The 21469-nt window shown below is 31.2% G+C and overlaps 1 protein-coding gene across 1 annotated transcript; it reads left to right on the forward strand.

Moving 5' to 3' along the window:
• Nucleotides 1-3512: 3512 nt before the first annotated feature.
• Nucleotides 3513-18998, forward strand: LOC145329859 (uncharacterized). Its single transcript, XM_080174298.1, has 9 exons — nucleotides 3513-3574; nucleotides 9125-9231; nucleotides 9785-9840; nucleotides 13128-13203; nucleotides 13701-13795; nucleotides 14303-14390; nucleotides 15536-15630; nucleotides 17736-17783; nucleotides 18259-18998. Exons 2-9 carry the CDS (start codon nucleotides 9127-9129, stop codon nucleotides 18794-18796), a joined length of 1101 nt encoding a protein of 366 aa, XP_080030424.1. The 5' UTR covers nucleotides 3513-3574; nucleotides 9125-9126; the 3' UTR covers nucleotides 18797-18998.
• The last annotated feature ends 2471 nt before the right edge of the window (nucleotides 18999-21469 follow it).

Here is a 21469-nt window from a genome sequence, read left to right on the forward strand (position 1 = left end):
ATTTCCTCAGAAAAAAATTAATCCTACATGATAATTATTTTTTAGAATGTTAAAGGCTTTTTTGGCTTTCATATTAAATTTTAATTATTTTAAATTCATCTTTTATTATTTTTTATTTTTGATGTGTATAGGTTTATATCAACCTGTGTTTGAAATAAGGAAAAATTTTAAAATTTACCATTTATTAAGTATTAAGTATTAAAAAAAGTAATATGGGGAAATAATAATACTAGGTGATGAAAATTTAGCTATGTTAATATTACAGTGTACAATCCAGATATAAATGCATTTTGAAACAAATTAAGCATATCATCATGCACTAATCATCATTTCATTACGGGGTGTGCCTCAACAATTTTTAAATCCCACAAAAAAATATTTCTACAAAATATTTTTTTATCACTAAACAATTATTATCGGGTAAATACAACAAATCTTTGACTTGGCCCCTAGCGTCCCTAAAACCACTGAAATAGACCAAAACAATTTAATTTTGATACCCTTACATCAAAAAAATTTAAAATCGGACTAAAAACACCAGAGAAATACGCAAAAATGAGAAAATAGCAAAACTTGCCAAAAGCAGTCCGACTGCCATTGATGTTTTATAGTTAACTAGCGGTTTCGCCCCTAGCCTCTAGGGGCTATGTCCCAAGAGGTAATTAAAGAAAAAAAATAATTACCTCTGGAGATGCCCCCACAAATTTTAGATAATTTTTAAAAATTGAGAGGGTATTTTTTCATTTTTGGGGAGGTTGAGGGTGTTCCCCCCCCCACAAAAAAATAGCCTAAAACCACCACAGGACCAGTAGGTGTATTCCCTGAAGAGTAGAATCCGATCGGTTCAGTGGTTATCGAGATATTAAGGGACGGACATACAGACGGACAGACAGACGGACAGACAGACGGACAGACAGACAGACTGACGGACAGACATCATACTACTTTATATTATAGATTACGATCAATAATAATGGGAATGTTAAAATTTCAGCCGTGTATCCTTAATGGGAGCTGAGAAAACTAGTACAAACGGACGGACATTTCGAATCATAGATTAGCTTCGCTTCTAAAAACAACATTGGGGTTCATACTTTTGTTCCCTGAAAAGCACAATACAACCGTTCAGATAGTAACTCAAATAATTTTGCAAAGACAACAAAACCATAGATAGATAGATAGATAGATAGATAGATAGATAGATAGATAGATAGATAGATAGATAGATAGATAGATAGATAGATAGATAGATAGATAGATAGATAGATAGATAGATAGATAGATAGATAGATAGATAGATAGATAGATAGATAGATAGATAGATAGATAGATAGATAGATAGATAGATAGATAGATAGATAGATAGATAGATAGATAGATAGATAGATAGATAGATAGATAGATAGATAGATAGATAGATAGATAGATAGATAGATAGATAGATAGATAGATAGATAGATAGATATAGAGAATTATAAACAGATAGTATGATAGTAATGTACATATTTGGTCAAAAATTATACTCCAGTTTTGGAAGTATTATCTGTGTGTGTGTTCTTACAATCTATATAATTTTAAGTAGCATGTGAAAAAAACAAGGATGACAAAATCCATAAAAGTGAAGCTCTAAAATAAAAGACAGACGAATATAAACACTTGTGTCAGAACTGAATAAGCAGAATATAGAACTTGATTATAGAGATGCTTCGCTTATAACATTGTACTTTGTTGTCCTAGGAATCAGTATTCCAAAAAATAGATGAATAGGATAATTACATGCACATAAACATTGCTAATTATAGAAAAGATTCGCTTTTAAAAATGATATGTTTTTAGCACTAAAATTTAGTTGTTTCTGAAAAACGTCAGTTATCTTTCTGTATATGACCCGACAATTGAATCAAAAATAATCATGGAGGGAGGGATTAATGCTGACACCTGAGCTGGATCTTTAAATCATTTTAGTGGTGCGCCAGATCGGGGAGATCCAACTTTCCACCAATGAGAGCACAGAATAGTATGAAATGCCGCGCTGTGATTGGCTGAAATATGGCGCACCCCGATCTGGCTCACCACTAAAATGATTTAAAGATCCAGCTCTGAAGTTTAAACTCGTTTTGATATTCGTTGGCTTAAAAACTTTAATGGGTTTTATTAGATCCCGATTGGGTTGTACAAATTAACAGTGTACAAACTCTTCCACCATTGTTTTTAATCTTCATAAGAAGTTATCATAAAAGCATACAATTTCATTTTTAAATCAACTATTCAGTATAAAAAAAAGTAACAGGATGTCTATTTGTATGTCCCTCTGTTTGTCTGTACCGAAGAATCTCGCTTACTGCTGAAACGTTATGGTTCTCCTTAGCTCCTCAAGTGTCCCTAGAGGCCTCTAGGGACATAGTTGCTAGTATATAAAAAAATAGTAACATACATTATCCCAAAGACTATGCTTTGTTGATATAAGAACAGCAATAAAGTTAAAATAAATTGAAAATGTAAAAAAAAAATATATAAGATTTTCATAATATATAAGTTTGACATAACTATATTTTTATTATACTACAGTTGTAGATTAAACAGCTACATACTTAAAAACTCCAACCAAATTGTTCCAATTCTATTGATATTTAATTTCATAGGTCTATTTCAACTTTATTTCAGTAGCGAAGAATCTCGCTAACCGCCAAACTAAAATGGTTCTCCTTTACAAGTAGCTTCTCGTAACTATTTTTGGGGGAGGGTACCTACCACCTACCTTCCAAGAGAAATTATCCCTAGAAAAAAAAACATCATTGGAAGGAATTGACAATTTTTTGCCAACGAAAAAAATACTTTCATTTTACAACGTTTAATCCAAGTCCGTAACTGTTTTAGACGGTTTTGTAAGCGTTATGTCTAGTATATCCTCAGGGATTTAGGGATGAGCATAGACGTCCAAGGGGGGGGGGGGTGTAAAGGGGTGATTGCACCCCCCCCCCCCCCAAATAAAAAAAAATGCCTCTATGAAATAAAGATTACCCCCCCCCCAAAAAAAAATGAGCTTGGAGGTGCCGTAGGCACCTCCCAAAATTTTTATTTTCTAAATTTTACCCCCCCAAATAAAAAAGCTTGGACGCCCCTGGGGATGAGTACATATATTTTCAGTTTTTTTAATATTCATGTATTGTTAAAATAAAATATTAAGGATATATGGATAGAAATAGATTTTATCTAAAGGCAATGGATATAAGATATACATGGACATATTGACAGGGAATATTGTTAATATGGACCTCATTTATTGGCCAGTTCGTTCATCCAGTAGGAGATGGGTTAAGGGGGGGGGTGTGATCTATCATTATTTTAGCCAGCTGCAAGCATCATTTTTTCATAGTACATGAAAATCTGGTGCATCATCCAAGAAATATTATATCGATTTTAAATGCTTTAAAAGTTTAGGATTACTTACTAACTTTGAAACATTATTGTTATCAAGTTTAACTACTTTCATTTTATCAATATATCTATTTCAGATTTTTTACCATGTAGAAAGTGACTTGAAAGGATCTTGGCAACTTAAACTTTAAACCAGGTAAATTTAAATCCTTATAATAAAGTAACAGGATGTCTGTATGTTTGTACCGAATGACCTCGCTAACCGCTGAACCAATATGATTAAATTTTACTTTTTAAAATTAAAATTAAAAATAGGTGGGTGGGTGGTCGACTCCCCTTCCCCCCACCAAAAAAAGGCCCCCTACTCACTAAAAAAAATTGGTAGTCAAATCAATCCCCCCTCCCCCTCATGCGCCCCTAGAGGGGTCTAAGGGTGTAGCCGCTAGTCATAAATATTTTTTTGAAAACAATCATTAGCAGCATCGTTTTTGGTTAACCATTTTATTGGGAGGGGGGAGAGAATGTATTCTCCCCTTCGAAAACTATTTATTTATCAGTATTGTAATTCTCTAAAAATTATTCTTGCGGTTAACGAGATCTTAAGCTTCATCTGGACAGACAAAGTACCAATTTTCATTATAAGTGTAGATTAACTAGTTGCTTCGCCCCTAGACTTACACAGACACTTATGTTAGTTTTATATAAGTCTGATGATTTGTTGAATTTAATTGAAATGAGAAGCAAAATTAAAATTAATAAATACATCTAATTAGCACTTATATACCTGCCAAATAAAAATAATGATAGAATACAATTTTAGTAGTTTATTAAGAAGTTTTATATTCCAAAAAAAAACATCACCACTTCTTTACTCCTCCCCTCTTAAAAATTCATGATTTAAATTTAAACTTCATGTCCAACCCCTGCAGGTCTCCAACACTATTGGGTTCTTATTCAACTTTGATATTTTGTATTCATTTATTTTATAAAAACCATTCACTTTATACTAATATTTACTTCGATCCCCCCCCCCCTTTTCCCTACCCGTTACCGGTGGAAGAAGTTGGAGTTCATAGATATTTTTAGAATTCTTCAATCCTGTATTACCCCTTCTCTTTTCCCTTTCCCTATTTACTGGATAATTCTAGAAAATATATAGGTGTTTATACAAATGCACCAATTTTTTTTTGGTTTTCTTTTGCTATTAAGCTTTTTTTAGGTACAGGGAAGGTTTTTAACTATTTTGAGTGAGCATATCTCCACCCTCCCAATTTAAAATCCCCCCCAATTTTTTTTTTAATATTTCTTATTAAAACTCAAATTAAAAAGTAGAAGGGCGGTTGACTTCTACTCATCCCACCTTAAGAACACCTAATGCTTCTAGGGGGCGTTGCCTCTAGTCTATCTGTAAATAAAAGCTATGTCTTTTCAATTAGTTGTTTGATCACGAATTGCATATGGTAAAAATATTTTTCTTACATAATTGTTATTCTAATAGGATAAAAGTTATGTTTGAAAATTGTTTTAATAGCTATTATTATATGTTGCATTTTTAAAATTGACATCAGAATTTGCGTAAATTTTGTACTCATTTGCGCCATTTCTATTTTCGGATTTTTCAAAGAAGCGACCCCGTTACCTACCTTCGTTATCAAATTAACAAATATGAAACAGAATTACAGCATGTAAATGGAAATAGCAAAAAAAATTGCAAGGATGCCAAAACTCCTCTTTTCAAAAGGGAGGAGTGGTAAAACCCATATTATGGTGTCTGAAATGTAAAAAAATTGTACAAACTAAAGGTTTTTTTCACCTTAATATTGTGGTCTTTTAAAATTTTTATGATTCCCTGTATTGTAAAAATACTAATTAGTTTTGCACGTCGTCGTCTAAATTAGCCTACACACAAACACTCACACACATAGCTTATTAAAGACAACAAAAATTTGTATGAGTAATTCTTTTGGAGTAGGATCAAATAGGAATATTTTAGATCTAGGTTATTAAACAACCAACCCTTTTAGTTTTATGAGTTTACCCTGTTTAAAGACCAAGACATTACTTCCACCCCCTCTCAACCTATCATTTTTATCAGCAATATTTATTGGCATGGTTCAAACAAGGAGAACATACCTTAAAGTATACAAATAACGTCTTTGATATTAAATACTTTTATCAAAATCTAAATAAAATAATCGTTTTACCGTTTTATATGAGAACTAATTTGGTATAGAGTTCCTTATCAAAACATCTGTTAACAACTAAAATTATAAAGGATATAGGAATAGGTATTTACTTGCAAGTTTGGTACAGTCCTTCCAATAATTTATTGACGATGTTTAACCCCCCGACCCCTCCTCCATCTCATCCTATTACTTAAAAGAAAAACAAACATAAGACAAAAAGTTCTTTCTTTACCCCCCAAAAGTCTACACACTAAAGGCTAAGAAGATTCAAGGGACACAATGGGGTATTCCTGTCCAGTTTTTTGTTTAGGAATGAATATTTCTTACGCGAGGGAATAAATGATGGGCCGATAGGTCATCATTTATTCACGAGGGTAAGAAATATTCATTCCTAAACAAAAAACTGGACAGGAATATCATTCTCATTTAAACAAAAAACTCATTTTTGTGCTAAATTATATATTTTGAAAATAAGTGTTCTTTTCAAAAAAATATTATAAATATGAAAAAAGGAGATTATTTTCTTTCTTTTAGTAATTAATAAAAATTATAAAATCTTCAAAAAAAAATTAAAAATCTTCTAAAATCATACCAGGGATATAAATGAGATACCAGGGAAATAAATGAATATTTACATCCACTATTTAAGGGGTCATTTATATGGGAATGGAAAATCAAGCCAAAGCCACAATGAAAATTTTAGCCGCCAGAATGTTTAATAGATTTCATTTTCCATATGCCTAGCCAAAAGGGGGGGGGGTGCCCTTTTGGTCAACCAAGTAAAAATCCTAGATTAGGCTGCGCTAAACCACTAAATTAAAGTTATCATTCTTTTTAACATATCATCACAAGGGTTTTGGGTGTCTACCATGGCCACTTTTGTTAATTACAACGAAAAACATTGAAATTGTATGACTACAAAATACTAATTGTATTGACAGAATAGTTTGAATGCATCATAAAGTTTGGTCAGTTCGTTCATTCAGTAGGAGGGAAGGCTAGGGGAAGGAGTAGATCGTTATTTTAGCTCATTACAAGTTAATTTTATTAGAGTACATTATAATCTGGTGTAAGATCCAAGTAACAATAAATATCTATTATCATAAAGTTACCTATCCCCACTGCCCTGGGTTTAATTACACTCTTTACCTTTTACAGATCAAAGCGACTTTATTAAAGTTCTCAGCTTCAAACAACTTTTATAATTATTAAAATTTCTATGTATGCGTTCTTAAATAAAAATGTCTGTATCTACTGAAGGATCTCGGTAACTGCTGAACCAAATTTTCCTCCTTCTCAGAGGTCATGAAAGGTTTATAGCTAATTAAGGAGAGGGTACCACCACCACCCTCACAAGAAACATCGCCCCTAGAAAAAATGTCCCTTTCCCCCTCCCTCTCCCCCTTAAAATTTTTTTAACGAGGAGAGTTCAAATTCCCTATACCTCAAGTGCCGCTGTAGGCCTCAAAAATTTTTCATATGAATTATATAGCCTTTTATTTCTTAGATATCATAATATTGAATGCTCCTACTTTGATAAAGAATTTCTATATTATCAACTTATCAGCCTATAAACAATTATTCCTTCATAACTACCTGTAATGTTAAATCAGACCTATTAATAATTTGCATTTTTCTAAAGAAAGTATAATTGTTGAAGATTAACATTAAAGTTTAAGATTTAAGGAATTAAGCTACTAAATAATTCACTTTAGATCCTTCAAGGAATAATTTTCAGAATCAAACTTACACTTTTACAACAGGAGTAATTTTGTGCATCATCGTTGGGAATGTACATCAATTAATCGTCCATTGTCTTATCCCTTAAGATCCCTGATTAATAGGCTTTTACCCAGAAAAAGGAGAACTTACAAAATCAGGGAAAAGGGGTAAAGGGAAGTGAAAATGCAAACTTTCATATAAGAAAAAAAAAAGACGATCAAGAGACCTAAAGACATAAGTCAATGGCCGATAAATTGATGAACAACCCTAATGATGAAACACAATATTACCCTTTCTGTAGCCAGCGATAAAAATTTTGGGGACTAGTGTAACAAACAGCCCAATGTCACAAATTTTAATTTAAAATAACAGTATTTTTTAAAATAAGCTTTGCTACTTAATGATGATGTCATCCTTGTAGTTGGATATTATTGCCTTTTCTTAATAGATATTTAGAAAAGTTTATAGAACGTCAAACCTTTACCTTTTGATTTTAAAAATTTCAACATATACATATGATTCTAGATTTATATTTGACCTCTCAAATTTTATGTCAATTTAAAAGTTTTAATTTATTATTAAATTAATTAGCTTTTACTGTTTTAAGATTTATTAAATTTTTTAAAATAGTAGACATAACTTTTATTTAAAAATCAATTTTTCATGAAAATAATAGTTACTTTTTTGCTAAATTCAATATTATGTGGGATAATTTTACTTTACAACTCTTTCTGTAAGATATTGAAAGATTAGTTAGTGCGATTCTATCTCAAAATATATATATAACTGCATCTGTATAATATATATGTATTTTACTTCTAAGTAGTATTCTATTACTTATATAGAAATCAATTTCAGTTAAATATAAATACAGCTGTGAGTTTTAATGTGAGAGTGATTTTGTAAGCAATTTTTAACAAAGAAGAAATCCATAAAGGCCAGAAAGAGAGAGAGGACAATGGACTGTTTATTACACTAGTCCACAAAGTTTTTTTTTTGTAACATTTTATTATTCGTTGTCTTAACAACTTTGGGGACTTTAGTGAATTTTGATTGGTTGGTTTATTAAGTTGAGTGTTAAAACGTTTCAACCACTAAATTTACTCTACAGAAGGGGTAATTTTGTGTATAATCATTGAGGATGTACATCAATTTATGGGAAGATTTTACCTAAGCTATGATAATATTCTAAAATACGTTTCTTAAATTGTTAATTTATTTGAAAAAAATACTATTAATTACGTTTAGCTATGCTTTGCATTTTCATATAAAATCATCCTTGTTACTGTAAATAAAAGGTATAAATGTTTAATTGTATGTAATTGTTAAATCTAAAAGTAAATATTGAGTAATTTATAGGGCTTAGCTTTTATTTATATCAGTTGTTTGAAGGTTGTTTGTGTGTTCATATGTTAAATTGTTATTTCAATTATATACTTAATAAAAATATTTTGATGCTGCGCCCTAGCTTCTAGGGGAACCTTGAAGCGAGAGGGAGTAGGGGGTCAACCCACCACCTTATTTATCATCTAATATATTCTTTTATTGTGGGGGGGGGGGTTAATTTTATTGGAGGGTTTCTTTCAGAAACACCATAAATGAACCATATCAGTTTAGGGGAAGATATCATATCAAGACATACAAAGTGACAAATTTCTTTTGAATAAGAGTAGGCAAACCGATATCCTCTTGAAGAAATTAATATGAGATTGAACCCCATCACCCCTCACCTCCTATAGCCCTGAAAAATTCTTTACAAGAAGAGCTTTATATCGGATCTACACTTTTTTTATTTAAGTAAAAGCAAACAATTTAAATTTGTAAATGTTTTTTTTCAGAAATGGGATGTGTAGAGAGTAAAGATTCTCGAGGGAAGGGTGGGGGTCGAACCAACGACCCCCGGGGCCGTCATCAACCCCCAGGGGCCACCAGACAAAATACAAAGGTAGATAGATAGATAGATAGATCAATTAATTGCTTTTCAGTTTTTATACAATTTAAATCTAATCATTTATTATAGAAACATATATGAAAAGATATACAAATGAAAAAAATAGTAAAACAGCCAATTTACTGATTATATTTTTTTTAATATGACTTCGAAATCGATTAATAAATGGATTAGAACCATACAGAAAAATCATGTATAGCATCGTATTACAGACAATTTTTTATTAAAATTAAAAAAAAAACAATACCAGTTTTGGTTTTAATCTTTTATTTTTCATTTTATCATCCACTTAAAGCCGTCTATGATGCGTTAAATAGTTATTTCTCGCATCGTATTATAAACGGCTTTCCGCGGATATAGAAATGTACAATTATAAGGTTAAAACTAGTTTTTTTTAGCCCCGAAATGCCGAAGGCACAGGCTAAAAAAACTGGTTTTAATCTTATAATTGTACATTTTTATGCTAGACATAGTTTTTTCGTATGGATGAGAACTGGCTCCTATCCACCGGATTCAAATGAAAACGAGAAAAAAATATTATATTCAGGTAGTGAAGCATCCAAATGGACGTAGCAACAGTGAATACAAATCCAGGGGGGGAAGGTAGGTTTTTAAAATATTAATACATAATATAACAAGGATGACAACATCCATAAAAGCGAAGCACTGAAACGGTAGGACAAACGGACATTAACACTTGTATAGTGTTAGAACTTAATTATCATAATATAAATTTATAAGAGTCAAAGCAAAATTGTAAGTAAATTTGTTGAAAAACTTCTTGATACAGGATAATGTTTATTGAGTTTATGGACATACTTACATTTTTAGGATTTGATTATAGAGTTACTTCGCTTAAAATATTGTTCTTTATTGTCCCAGGAATCAATATACCAAAAATCAGATCAAACGGATAATTAGATCACATAAAAATTTGCTGTTAAAAAATTTGAAAAATCAACATGTTTAAAATGGACGTACGGACATTCTGGTAATGATTATAGAGTTGCTACGCTTTCTAAATCGTACCTAACTACTACAGGAATCATCATGCGAAGTTTGAAATCGATAGGACAATTCTAACATGCCTAAATTACCGAATAAAAGCTATCTATCTCGGACGGACGTACGGACGGACGGACGGACGGACGGACCGACCCTAATTATAGAAAAGCTTCGCTTTTAAAAACTGGCGGCAACGCTCAATCTATCTATATTTATTTTATTTATGTATATCCAGGTATAATGACACAAGACCTAGTGTACAGACAAGGATATCCATAATATCTAGCTATCTATATTTATGTATATCCAGGTATGATGACACAAGACCTAGTGTACAGACAAGGATATCCATAATATCTATCTATCTATCTATATTTATGTATATCCAGGTATGATGACACAAGACCTAGTGTACAGACAAGGATATCCATAATATCTATCTATCTATATTTATGTATATCCAGGTATGATGACACAAGACCTAGTGTACAGACAAGGATATCCATAATATCTATCTATCTATATTTATGTATATCCAGGTATGATGACACAAGACCTAGTGTACAGACAAGGATATCCATAATATCTATCTATCTATATTTATGTATATCCAGGTATGATGACACAAGACCTAGTGTACAGACAAGGATATCCATAATATCTATCTATCTATATTTATGTATATCCAGGTATGATGACACAAGACCTAGTGTACAGACAAGGATATCCATAATATCTATCTATCTATATTTATGTATATCCAGGTATAATGACACAGGATTTAGTGTACAGACAAGGATATCCATAATATCTATCTATCTATATTTATGTATATCCAGGTATGATGACACAAGACCTAGTGTACAGACAAGGATATCCATAATATCTATCTATCTATATTTATGTATATCCAGGTATAATGACACAAGACCTAGTGTACAGACAAGGATATCCATAATATCTATCTATCTATATTTATGTATATCCAGGTATGATGACACAAGACCTAGTGTACAGACAAGGATATCCATAATATCTATCTATCTATATTTATGTATATCCAGGTATGATGACACAGGACCTAGTGTACAGACAAGGATATGCATAATATCTATCTATCTATCTATATTTATGTATATCCAGGTATGATGACACAAGACCTAGTGTACAGACAAGGATATCCATAATATCTATCTATCTATATTTATGTATATCCAGGTATGATGACACAAGACCTAGTGTACAGACAAGGATATCCATAATATCTATCTATCTATATTTATGTATATCCAGGTATGATGACACAAGACCTAGTGTACAGACAAGGATATCCATAATATCTATCTATCTATATTTATGTATATCCAGGTATGATGACACAGGACCTAGTGTACAGACAAGGATATCCATAATATCTATCTATCTATCTATATTTATGTATATCCAGGTATGATGACACAAGACCTAGTGTACAGACAAGGATATCCATAATATCTATCTATCTATATTTATGTATATCCAGGTATGATGACACAAGACCTAGTGTACAGACAAGGATATCCATAATATCTATCTATCTATATTTATGTATATCCAGGTATGATGACACAGGACCTAGTGTACAGACAAGGATATCCATAATATCTATCTATCTATCTATATTTATGTATATCCAGGTATGATGACACAAGACCTAGTGTACAGACAAGGATATCCATAATATCTATCTATCTATATTTATGTATATCCAGGTATGATGACACAAGACCTAGTGTACAGACAAGGATATCCATAATATCTATCTATCTATCTATATTTATGTATATCCAGGTATGATGACACAAGACATAGTGTACAGACAAGGATATCCATAATATCTATCTATCTATCTATATTTATGTATATCCAGGTATGATGACACAGGACCTAGTGTACAGACAAGGATATCCATAATATCTATCTATCTATATTTATGTATATCCAGGTATAATGACACAGGATTTAGTGTACAGACAAGGATATCCATAATATCTATCTATCTATATTTATGTATATCCAGGTATAATGACACAAGACCTAGTGTACAGACAAGGATATCCATAATATCTATCTATCTATATTTATGTATATCCAGGTATGATGACACAGGACCTAGTGTACAGACAAGGATATGCATAATATCTTTCTAGCTATATTTATGTATATCCAGGTATGATGACACAAGACCTAGTGTACAGACAAGGATATCCATAATATCTATCTATCTATATTTATGTATATCCAGGTATAATGACACAAGACCTAGTGTACAGACAAGGATATCCATAATATCTATCTATCTATATTTATGTATATCCAGGTATAATGACACAAGACCTAGTGTACAGACAAGGATATCCATAATATCTAACTATCTATATTTATGTATATCCAGGTATGATGACACAAGACCTAGTGTACAGACAAGGATATCCATAATATCTATCTATCTATATTTATGTATATTCAGGTATAATGACACAAGACCTAGTGTACAGACAAGGATATCCATAATATCTATCTATCTATATTTATGTATATCCAGGTATGATGACACAAGACCTAGTGTACAGACAAGGATATCCATAATATCTATCTATCTATATTTATGTATATGCAGGTATAATGACACAGGATTTAGTGTACAGACAAGGATATCCATAATATCTATCTATCTATTATTTATGTATATCCAGGTATGATGACACAAGACCTAGTGTACAGACAAGGATATCCATAATATCTATCTATCTATATTTATGTATATCCAGGTATGATGACATAGGACCTAGTGTACAGACAAGGATATCCATAATATCTATCTATCTATTTTTATGTATATCCAGGTATGATGACACAGGACAAGATCCCGTATACAGACAAGGACGACCTCAATCTTCTTCAGAATTTAATCCAAGAAAGGTAAAACATTCCTTGTTAAGTCTCGAGTATATTTTCTCTCATTACATCCGCTCTTCACCTTTTATTACTTTCTTTTTAATTCCTTTCAGCAAATGAACTTAAAGCCTATTTATGCTACTGTGGGTTTGTTTTAAATGGTCAAATAACCTGACGAATAAAACTTTAACAAAGCATTTGATCCCCTCTCTTGATACTTGAAACATGAAAATAATGTTAAATCGACATAATATTATTAATTTTAAAGAGAAATGTTTATTTTGACTGACTACGAAAAGATTTAGCCTGTCTGTTATTTCATTATATACAAGTGGCTCGCCCCTAAAGTAGGTCCAATTTAATTTTTTAAACGTATTAAAAAGGGTTGGATAGAATAAAATTCTAAGGGGGATTTCTCTTTCACTAAAATTGTTGTAAACTTTCCTGGATAAACAGACATCCTGTTACTTACTTACATACAAGTAAAAGGATACTAGATATTAATGCATAAAACATTCCAGGACCTAAAATTTCCAGCAGCTCCAGGTGTGCAACCAATATATCCGCCTCCAGGTTATGCCACCAGCCAGCAGCCGGGTCAACACACACTCTCCAGGTATAATTTTAGTTATAGTTATAGTATATATAAACCTTGCCAAAACCTATGAGAAGCTAAAGGAGAAACATATAGGTTCAGGGGATAACGAGATCCTACGGTACAAACAGACAGACAAACATCTTGTTACTTTATTATAAGGACTGTTAGAGCAAACAAGAAAAAACAAGTAAAAAACTCTCCCAAAACGGAGAAAAGTTTTAATAATGAAAGTTAAGCAAAGCAAGAAGCAAGAAGTCAAGATTTTAAATGTTTCATTAGGTAAAAGTGAAAGTTAATTTCAGTACTTTACGTCAAGCAGGCAGGACTTAGTTAAAGGTTAAAGGCTTGTTTATGAATGAATAAAATGGTTGTTTGTGTGTTTTGATGGCTATATTTTAATCATATTATGTTTGTGTGCATTAAAGAAATAGAAATACACAAATCACATGATTTTTAAAAGTCTATTTTCCTAGAAATTATGAAATATATAAAGTTTTAAGTAATTTTCAATAATATGCTTTTCAGGACAAAAGTTGTTAGTTCGGATGGATATGACACAAGCTCCAGAGCTAGAAGAGGTCAGAACTCAAGCTACGAATCTGCTAAAAACAACCAGGAACAGAAGAAAAAACATTTTTTTAAAAATCAAATGCGATTTTCTAGCGGCTAAAGTCCCTTAGGGTGGATCTGTTATGCATGTTACTTATGATCTCTAAACGACTGGATTGATAGGATGTTCAAATTATATAAGAGATTTATTTTGGGCATGGAAAGGTTCTTTCATTATAGGTTATATTGTATTCCTACAAAGTCAAAACTTTTGAAATTCCATTAATATACAATGTATTTTATAGTTTAAGTCGGAAGATGGTTATTATTAAAGTCCCTCAACAGATTGTGACGTCATACGATAAAATAACCAATGAGAGGCCAGCATAAATTTTACCATTGGTCAATTACAGTGTATACTAGCCTCTCATTGGCTATTATATCGTATGACGTCATCATCTGTTGAGGGACTTTAATCATCTTCTTTATGTCGACTTTTTGGCTTAAAGTAAAAGTGGCCGTAACAAACTTAATATTGGCAATTTTGATAATCTTTAATGGCATTATGACTATAAATAGAAAGATTCTCCATAAATTTTATGTTACTAATAGGTTATTCTTAGTTGATTTTAAATAACAACTTGTGAATTAGGGTTTAAAATAGTAAAAATAGCCATCATTAATATCTTTAAATAAATCCTTAATCTAAGATCAATTCCAATTTAGAAAGTCTGATATAAACCTTTTTTTGTAAAGCTATTATTTCTCAATTTAGAATTATCTAGTAAGAATTTAAGGTATACAAAATTATCAGATATTAAAAAACGTTTTTATTGAAAAATTAGGACTTAAATTACCAAAATATCTAATAGCTTATCTGTAAAAGGAAAAAATATTTAACTTTTTATAATTTTTTTTGTCATATTTAAAATAATAAAACCATTACTGATAAACTAAATTTGACCAAGTTAGGTTGGGTTAAGTTAGGTAGCAGGGCTATGACACTGCAGAAATAAGCCCCGCATGGTTTAGGGTTAGGCAGAATTGAAAAATAATTACTAAATTAAAAAAGGCTAAATTCCTTCAAAAAATGGCCTAATTTCTCAAAATACAAAATGGCCTTCTTCAAAAAACAAAATGGCCTTCTTTAAAAAAGAAAATGGCCTACCTCATAATACAAAATGGCTGACCTTTTTTTCTGGTTGCTTACAGGAAAAGCTAATCTCTAGTAGTACACTACCCAAGAGTCAGACAACCAACAATGGAATTCATTCAGGGGACCGGTGGTCTCAAAGCATGGACAGGTAAATAAGTGCTTGATCTTTAAATCGTTTTTATGGTGCGCTGAATCGGGGCGATTCAGAGGTGAACCGTAGGTGCGCTGGTGGTAAGCCACAGCACACCTGATTTTTAAAAGATTTTCGGCGCGGTGTTGTTAAATCGCTTCCGCACTCACTAAAATATCGATCCGCGCCAGTACAACTTTATTACTTAAGCAGTGTCAGTAAGGTATTTTATATAAAATGCCGTGTCAGTATGGTATTTTATATAAAACATTAATATATAATTTATTTTAAAAATAACTATATAAATGTTTTGCAATGAAATATTAAAGTAAATAAAAAAACATATTTATTTATTAAATAAATCACCCCAATTTGGTTCGGCAATGCCACTCGGTGAGTGGCATTGCCGCGCCGGTACCGCGCCACTGGGCGCGCCAAATCGCCCATGCAAATTCGATATAAAGATTGGTATTTAATAATTTGATGGTGCGCTGAATGAATCGCCCCGGTTTAAATCACCTCTAAACGATTTAAAGATCAAGCTCAGGACTTCACCCGCGGGGCACTAGCGTAACATGTAGAGCATCCACTAGTTGTTGGGGATGTGATTGGTTTAAATCTTCGCATCATAACTATAGACTTTATAAGATGTACAAACAGATCTATAGTATAGATGTATTAACAGACAACTAATTCCCTTACTTTTTCAATCACTTTTTTCGTCTACTTCTAAACTATTTCCTGCTACTAGGCTGTGTTAATATAAGAGACACCATTGGTTGATTTTCAATGTCCCAATAGAAAGGTTGCACAAGGTGGTTGCGATGGGGAGATACAGTTATTTAACTCTTTCTTCCCTCTATCAATTTACTCTAATGTTGTACACACTGCTTCTTTCTCATATGCGCAACGTTAATTATAAATCTAGGGGGAAATGTCTTGGTCCAAAAAGGCAAGACTTATTAGTTAGAATACAGTTAAGGTTTCCAGACAAAGATTATTCAATCAAAGGGCAGGTTGTCTGCGATAGTTATAAGCCTATATACCCTTTCTTCTCATTTTTATTTCATTATCTTTTTTGATAATAATTCCCTTTTAAATTATTTTATTTTTTAAAATCATAAATCATCTAAATTTAACAGAAAACACTTGTGTATGATACATTAGTTTTTTTGTGATGAATAATTCAAAATACAAAAAAAATATAAATTAAAGTTTAGTTTCATAACCCAGAAAAAGAATTAATCGCAGTTACTCTTTACATGTTAGTTTCTGTCCTTTTGTAATCCACCTTTGGATTTAGGCGGGACATAGCTAAAATGATTTTGGACATATCAAAACTTTTTTATCTTGACTCTGCTAAATATTAGTAATCTTATATATTTTTTGTTATTTATGCTTATTAACCTCTCGGCTTATTAAAGATTTGCAAAAAGGCATTTGACAAGCTAATTAAAATCCAAATGAACCAATTGTGTTTTATTTTGTCTCTCAATGTACCAAAGTGATGACTCATCTTGTGAAGGTGGCAAGGCCCAATCAAGGATAAAAAAAACATCCTTAAAACTAAAAGCGTAGCTATGAAACGGTTGGACAAACAAACATTAAAACTTGAAGAGTTTCAGAACTGCAGAATATATTTATGTATAAGTCTAAACAAAAATGTATGTAAATTTGGACATGTTAGAATTGTCCTATCGCTTTCAAAATTTGCATGGTGATTCCTATAGTGGTTAAGTGCGTTTAAAAAGCGTAGCAACTCTATAAATTTTACTAGAATGTCCGCACGTCAATTTTAAACATGTTAATTTTTATTTTTCCTAGTGTCTAATTTTTATGTGAAACAATTATTCTATTTATCTGACTTTTGGAATACTGATTCCTAAGACAACAAAGTACATTTTTTTACGCGAGGCAGCTCTACAATTAAGTCGTAAAAATATAAGTATACTGTATTTAAGCAGTTTTTCAACAAATTTACTTAAATTTTGTGTTGACTTTTATATTTTGATTATTCATTCTTATACTCTACGAGTGTTAATGTTCGTTTGTTCTACTGTTCCAGAGCAACGCTTTTATGGACGTTGTCATCCTAGTTTATTTAATATTTGATTTCTATTTAGAAGGAGAAAAGATGGGGACAAATCTTCTTCTTCAAATAATGTAAATAGGTAATTCTTTAAAAATATAAAACATTTGTAATTAAAAATTTATTAAATTTTTTTATTAAAAGTTCAAATTTATAAATCAATTATCTCTTAAAGAATAAACGAATGTAATTCGTGTTTTGTCTTCCTAAAAAAACAGTTTTGAAATTTTTTGTTTTGATAGTAACAATTCCAGCATAGTACTGTAGACTATAGTAAATCAAAGACTATTAAAAAGGAGTTTAATTTTTAGACTTTTAGCCAGTACAGTAATGTTTTCTTGTATTTACTGACAAACATTATAACATAAAAATTTTAATAATTTAATATAAAATTTTTATTTATGAGATAAAAAGTTCCAATATTACTAGAATCAATACATAAATAAACTTATGTCGGCATCTTTAGCCCTATGTCGCACATAGGTTTCATTTAGCGAGCTGATCAAAGCACTTTTGAATTTTTTTTATTTTTATAACACATATTTGTACTTTTTCAGACCTTCCTCCAGGCACGACCAGTCCAGATCTCCAGTGAACAACAATTCTCCCGCCAAAACAGCTGCTACCCCCTCCAAGGCGGCAAATGGCGGGGATCAGAACAATACCATGCAGCGCAACAGCTTTGATCGGTCTAGTCAATATCGCCGGTCCAAGCGGAAGCGCAAAAAGGATTCAACTGTGGGCACCGGAGAAAAGCCTCACCTGGTTGCGCGCACAAATGGTGCCGCGGAGCAAAATAATTCTTCCTATGCTATGAATACAATGTCGTCTTCCAATTTCAAAATGGCGGAAGGTGCACCCAATGATAGTTACAACCCTGACGCTTCATACAGTGATCTTGCAATAGTGAGTAATAAGAGTAGCAATAATAATAACACCAAAACTGGTTCTAATTCTAAAACAGGGTTCTCAGCACAAAGTGCCACTTCAGGGTCGCCAAATGGAACCACAAATGGCGATGCAAATGTTAGCCAAAACGCTTCAAAATCACCACCCAGACCTAATACGGATCCAAAATATGGAAATCTTATATAAAAGGGTTTTTAAAAAAAAATACAGACAATGTTTCAATCTACCTTTTTTTATAAAAAATTAGTTTATTGAGCATTAATTTGTGAAAACTTATAATTTGAAAATCGGACTAAACCTCAGTGATAAATTATACTATTATAATCTCAAAATGCCATTTTATAATGAAAATAATATCTTCAGTGAAATTGTGATTTTTACAACGAAATTTTATATACTTATTTAATATAATTAGTTTAAAGATAATACATACAGGGAGTAAGGGAGGGGACAATGGACAATTTATTCAATTTAGAGTTTTCGCTGAAAGGCAATAAAAACCAGAATTATCCAGAAAATTTGAAGAAAATAGTAAAGTTTTCATGGTAATCTAATTAAGAAAATAATTAGTTTTAAGAAATAAAGCATTTACTTAAAAATTAGGTAAACAGTACTCAAAAAGTAGTATAATTCTGTATTTAATTATTAAAAAAATGACCCTACTACTATTTTATTAACTGATATTCAATAAAGCTTGAATTTAAATAAGTGTGTAGATTGTTTATTACACAAATATCACAGTAGATTTACTATATAGAAAATGACATTTTCTTTGGAAAAAATTTGTTAGAACCAGTCGAATTAATTCTTTTTGATATAGATTTTTTGTTCACTAGAAATTGTGTAACTTATTTTAATTGATTTTCGTCTACTAGGAATATAACAAATTCAGCGGCAAATGCGCGCTAGTACCCAAAGTCCCCATAATCTTAGTAAATCCTTTACAAACACTTTGGGCAGGTACCCAAAATTTAAGACTCTAAATAATTGAATATTCGATCCATTGTCCCTTCCCTTACTCCCTGAAATACATAAGTATTGTAGTCAATATATATTATCACTCAGACTTTTTTATCTTTAGTTTCAAGATTTTTTTTTTCAAAGTAAAGATCTGAAACATTGTTTTTAACTACTTTCTTTATTCAACTCAAAAATATATTCTTTAATATAGACCTTTTATTTTAAAGAAAATATACTAAACATTCTTTTAAACCTGTAAGATCATTTTTAAACTTCTGTTATTTACTTTCATCGCAGTTTTAAAGTTAACTTATTTTTAAAGCAGAAATTCTATATTTATGAAAAATAATTTTCTATGATTTAAAAAAATATTCCAGATCTTTTATTGTAATATCCATAAAATGGTACTTAAGTGCCATAAATAGTTTTATTTTTACATATGAAGTACAGGGTGTTTCTAATTTTTGGGGAAAGTTTTTTTTAATTTAAAAAAAATTCTTATTTCTAATTATTATTTTTTTACGTAAATTCATTATGTTTTTGTGTGCCCCTAGCATTATTTTTAACATTACAATAAAAATGTTTACTCACATGAAATAGTTTAAAATTTAAAAATAAATAGTTTATAAAAAATCTTAATAAAAGTAGCACCCTGTATTTTCAATTCTGTGTCAAGTTCGCATTTAATAACGCTTTGTGAAATAATAATAGAATTATATTTAATATATTTTTATCATCTTTTTGATGTTTTGTCTATTTTATCCAGAAATATACCAGTAAATCCAGTTTTTATGTTGCTTGTGGCTTTGTGGAAAAAATGGGGGTTGAGGGCGGTAACTGAAATAACTGACAACCTGCCCTGGACTATCTTAGTGCCTTCCATAGTTATTTGTCGTTCCAGCCGTTTTAGAGATCCTATTTAACATATTTTTAAATGTACTTAAGATATTAGCCATTAGAGTAAAACACTAGAGGGAGAAAGGGATGAATAACTGTATCTCCCCATCGCAACCGTCTTGTGCAACCTTTCTATTGGGCCATTGAAAATCAACCAATGGTATCGCTTATATTAACACAACCAAGTAGCAGAAAATAATTTAGAAGCAGACGAAAGAGGTCTTTAAAAAAATGAAGGGAGGTAGTTGTCTGTATATACATCTATACTATAGATCTGTTTATTGACCAACACAAGTGAAATGCAGATAATCAATATACTAAAATGAGAACTATTTTAAACTTTAGGCATTTAAAATACCCAACAAAATAGCCTAAAACAAGTCATAGGACTAAATTCAAGAATGAAATAGCCCAAAACCAACATGGGATCTATGTGAAGCTTCCCTAAAAAGATAACTCGTTAGTTTTATTACACTCTTAAGCTTCAGACAATAAAAATAGGAATAGAAATTTGTTATTGACCCGGAAAAATTAGATTCTATTTCTAAAAGCGAAGCTTTTCTATAATTAGGGACGGTTCGTTAATTTAGGCATGTTAGAATTGTCCTATCGATTTCAAACTTTGCATGGTGATTCCTGTAGTAGTTAGGCATAATTTAGAAAGCGTAGCAAATCTATAATCATTACCAGAATGTCCGTACGTCCATTTTAAACATGTTGATTTCTTACTTTTTTAACAAAAATTTTTTATGTGATCTAATTATTCGAATGTTCTGATTTTTGGTATACTGATTCATGGGACAACAAAGTACAATATTAAAAGCAAAGCAACTCTATAATCAAATATCAAATCCTAAAAATGTAAGTATGCCCATAAACATTATCCTGTATCAAGAAGTTTTTCAACAAATTTACTCACAATTTTGCTTTGACTCTTATTCATTTATATTCTGATTATTCAGTTCTGACACTATACAAGTGTTAATGTCCGTGTGTCCTATC

Source organism: Acartia tonsa, chromosome 10 (assembly GCF_053477335.1).
Source record: "Acartia tonsa isolate MP-2025a chromosome 10, ASM5347733v1, whole genome shotgun sequence".
Lineage (NCBI taxonomy): Eukaryota > Metazoa > Arthropoda > Copepoda > Calanoida > Acartiidae > Acartia > Acartia tonsa.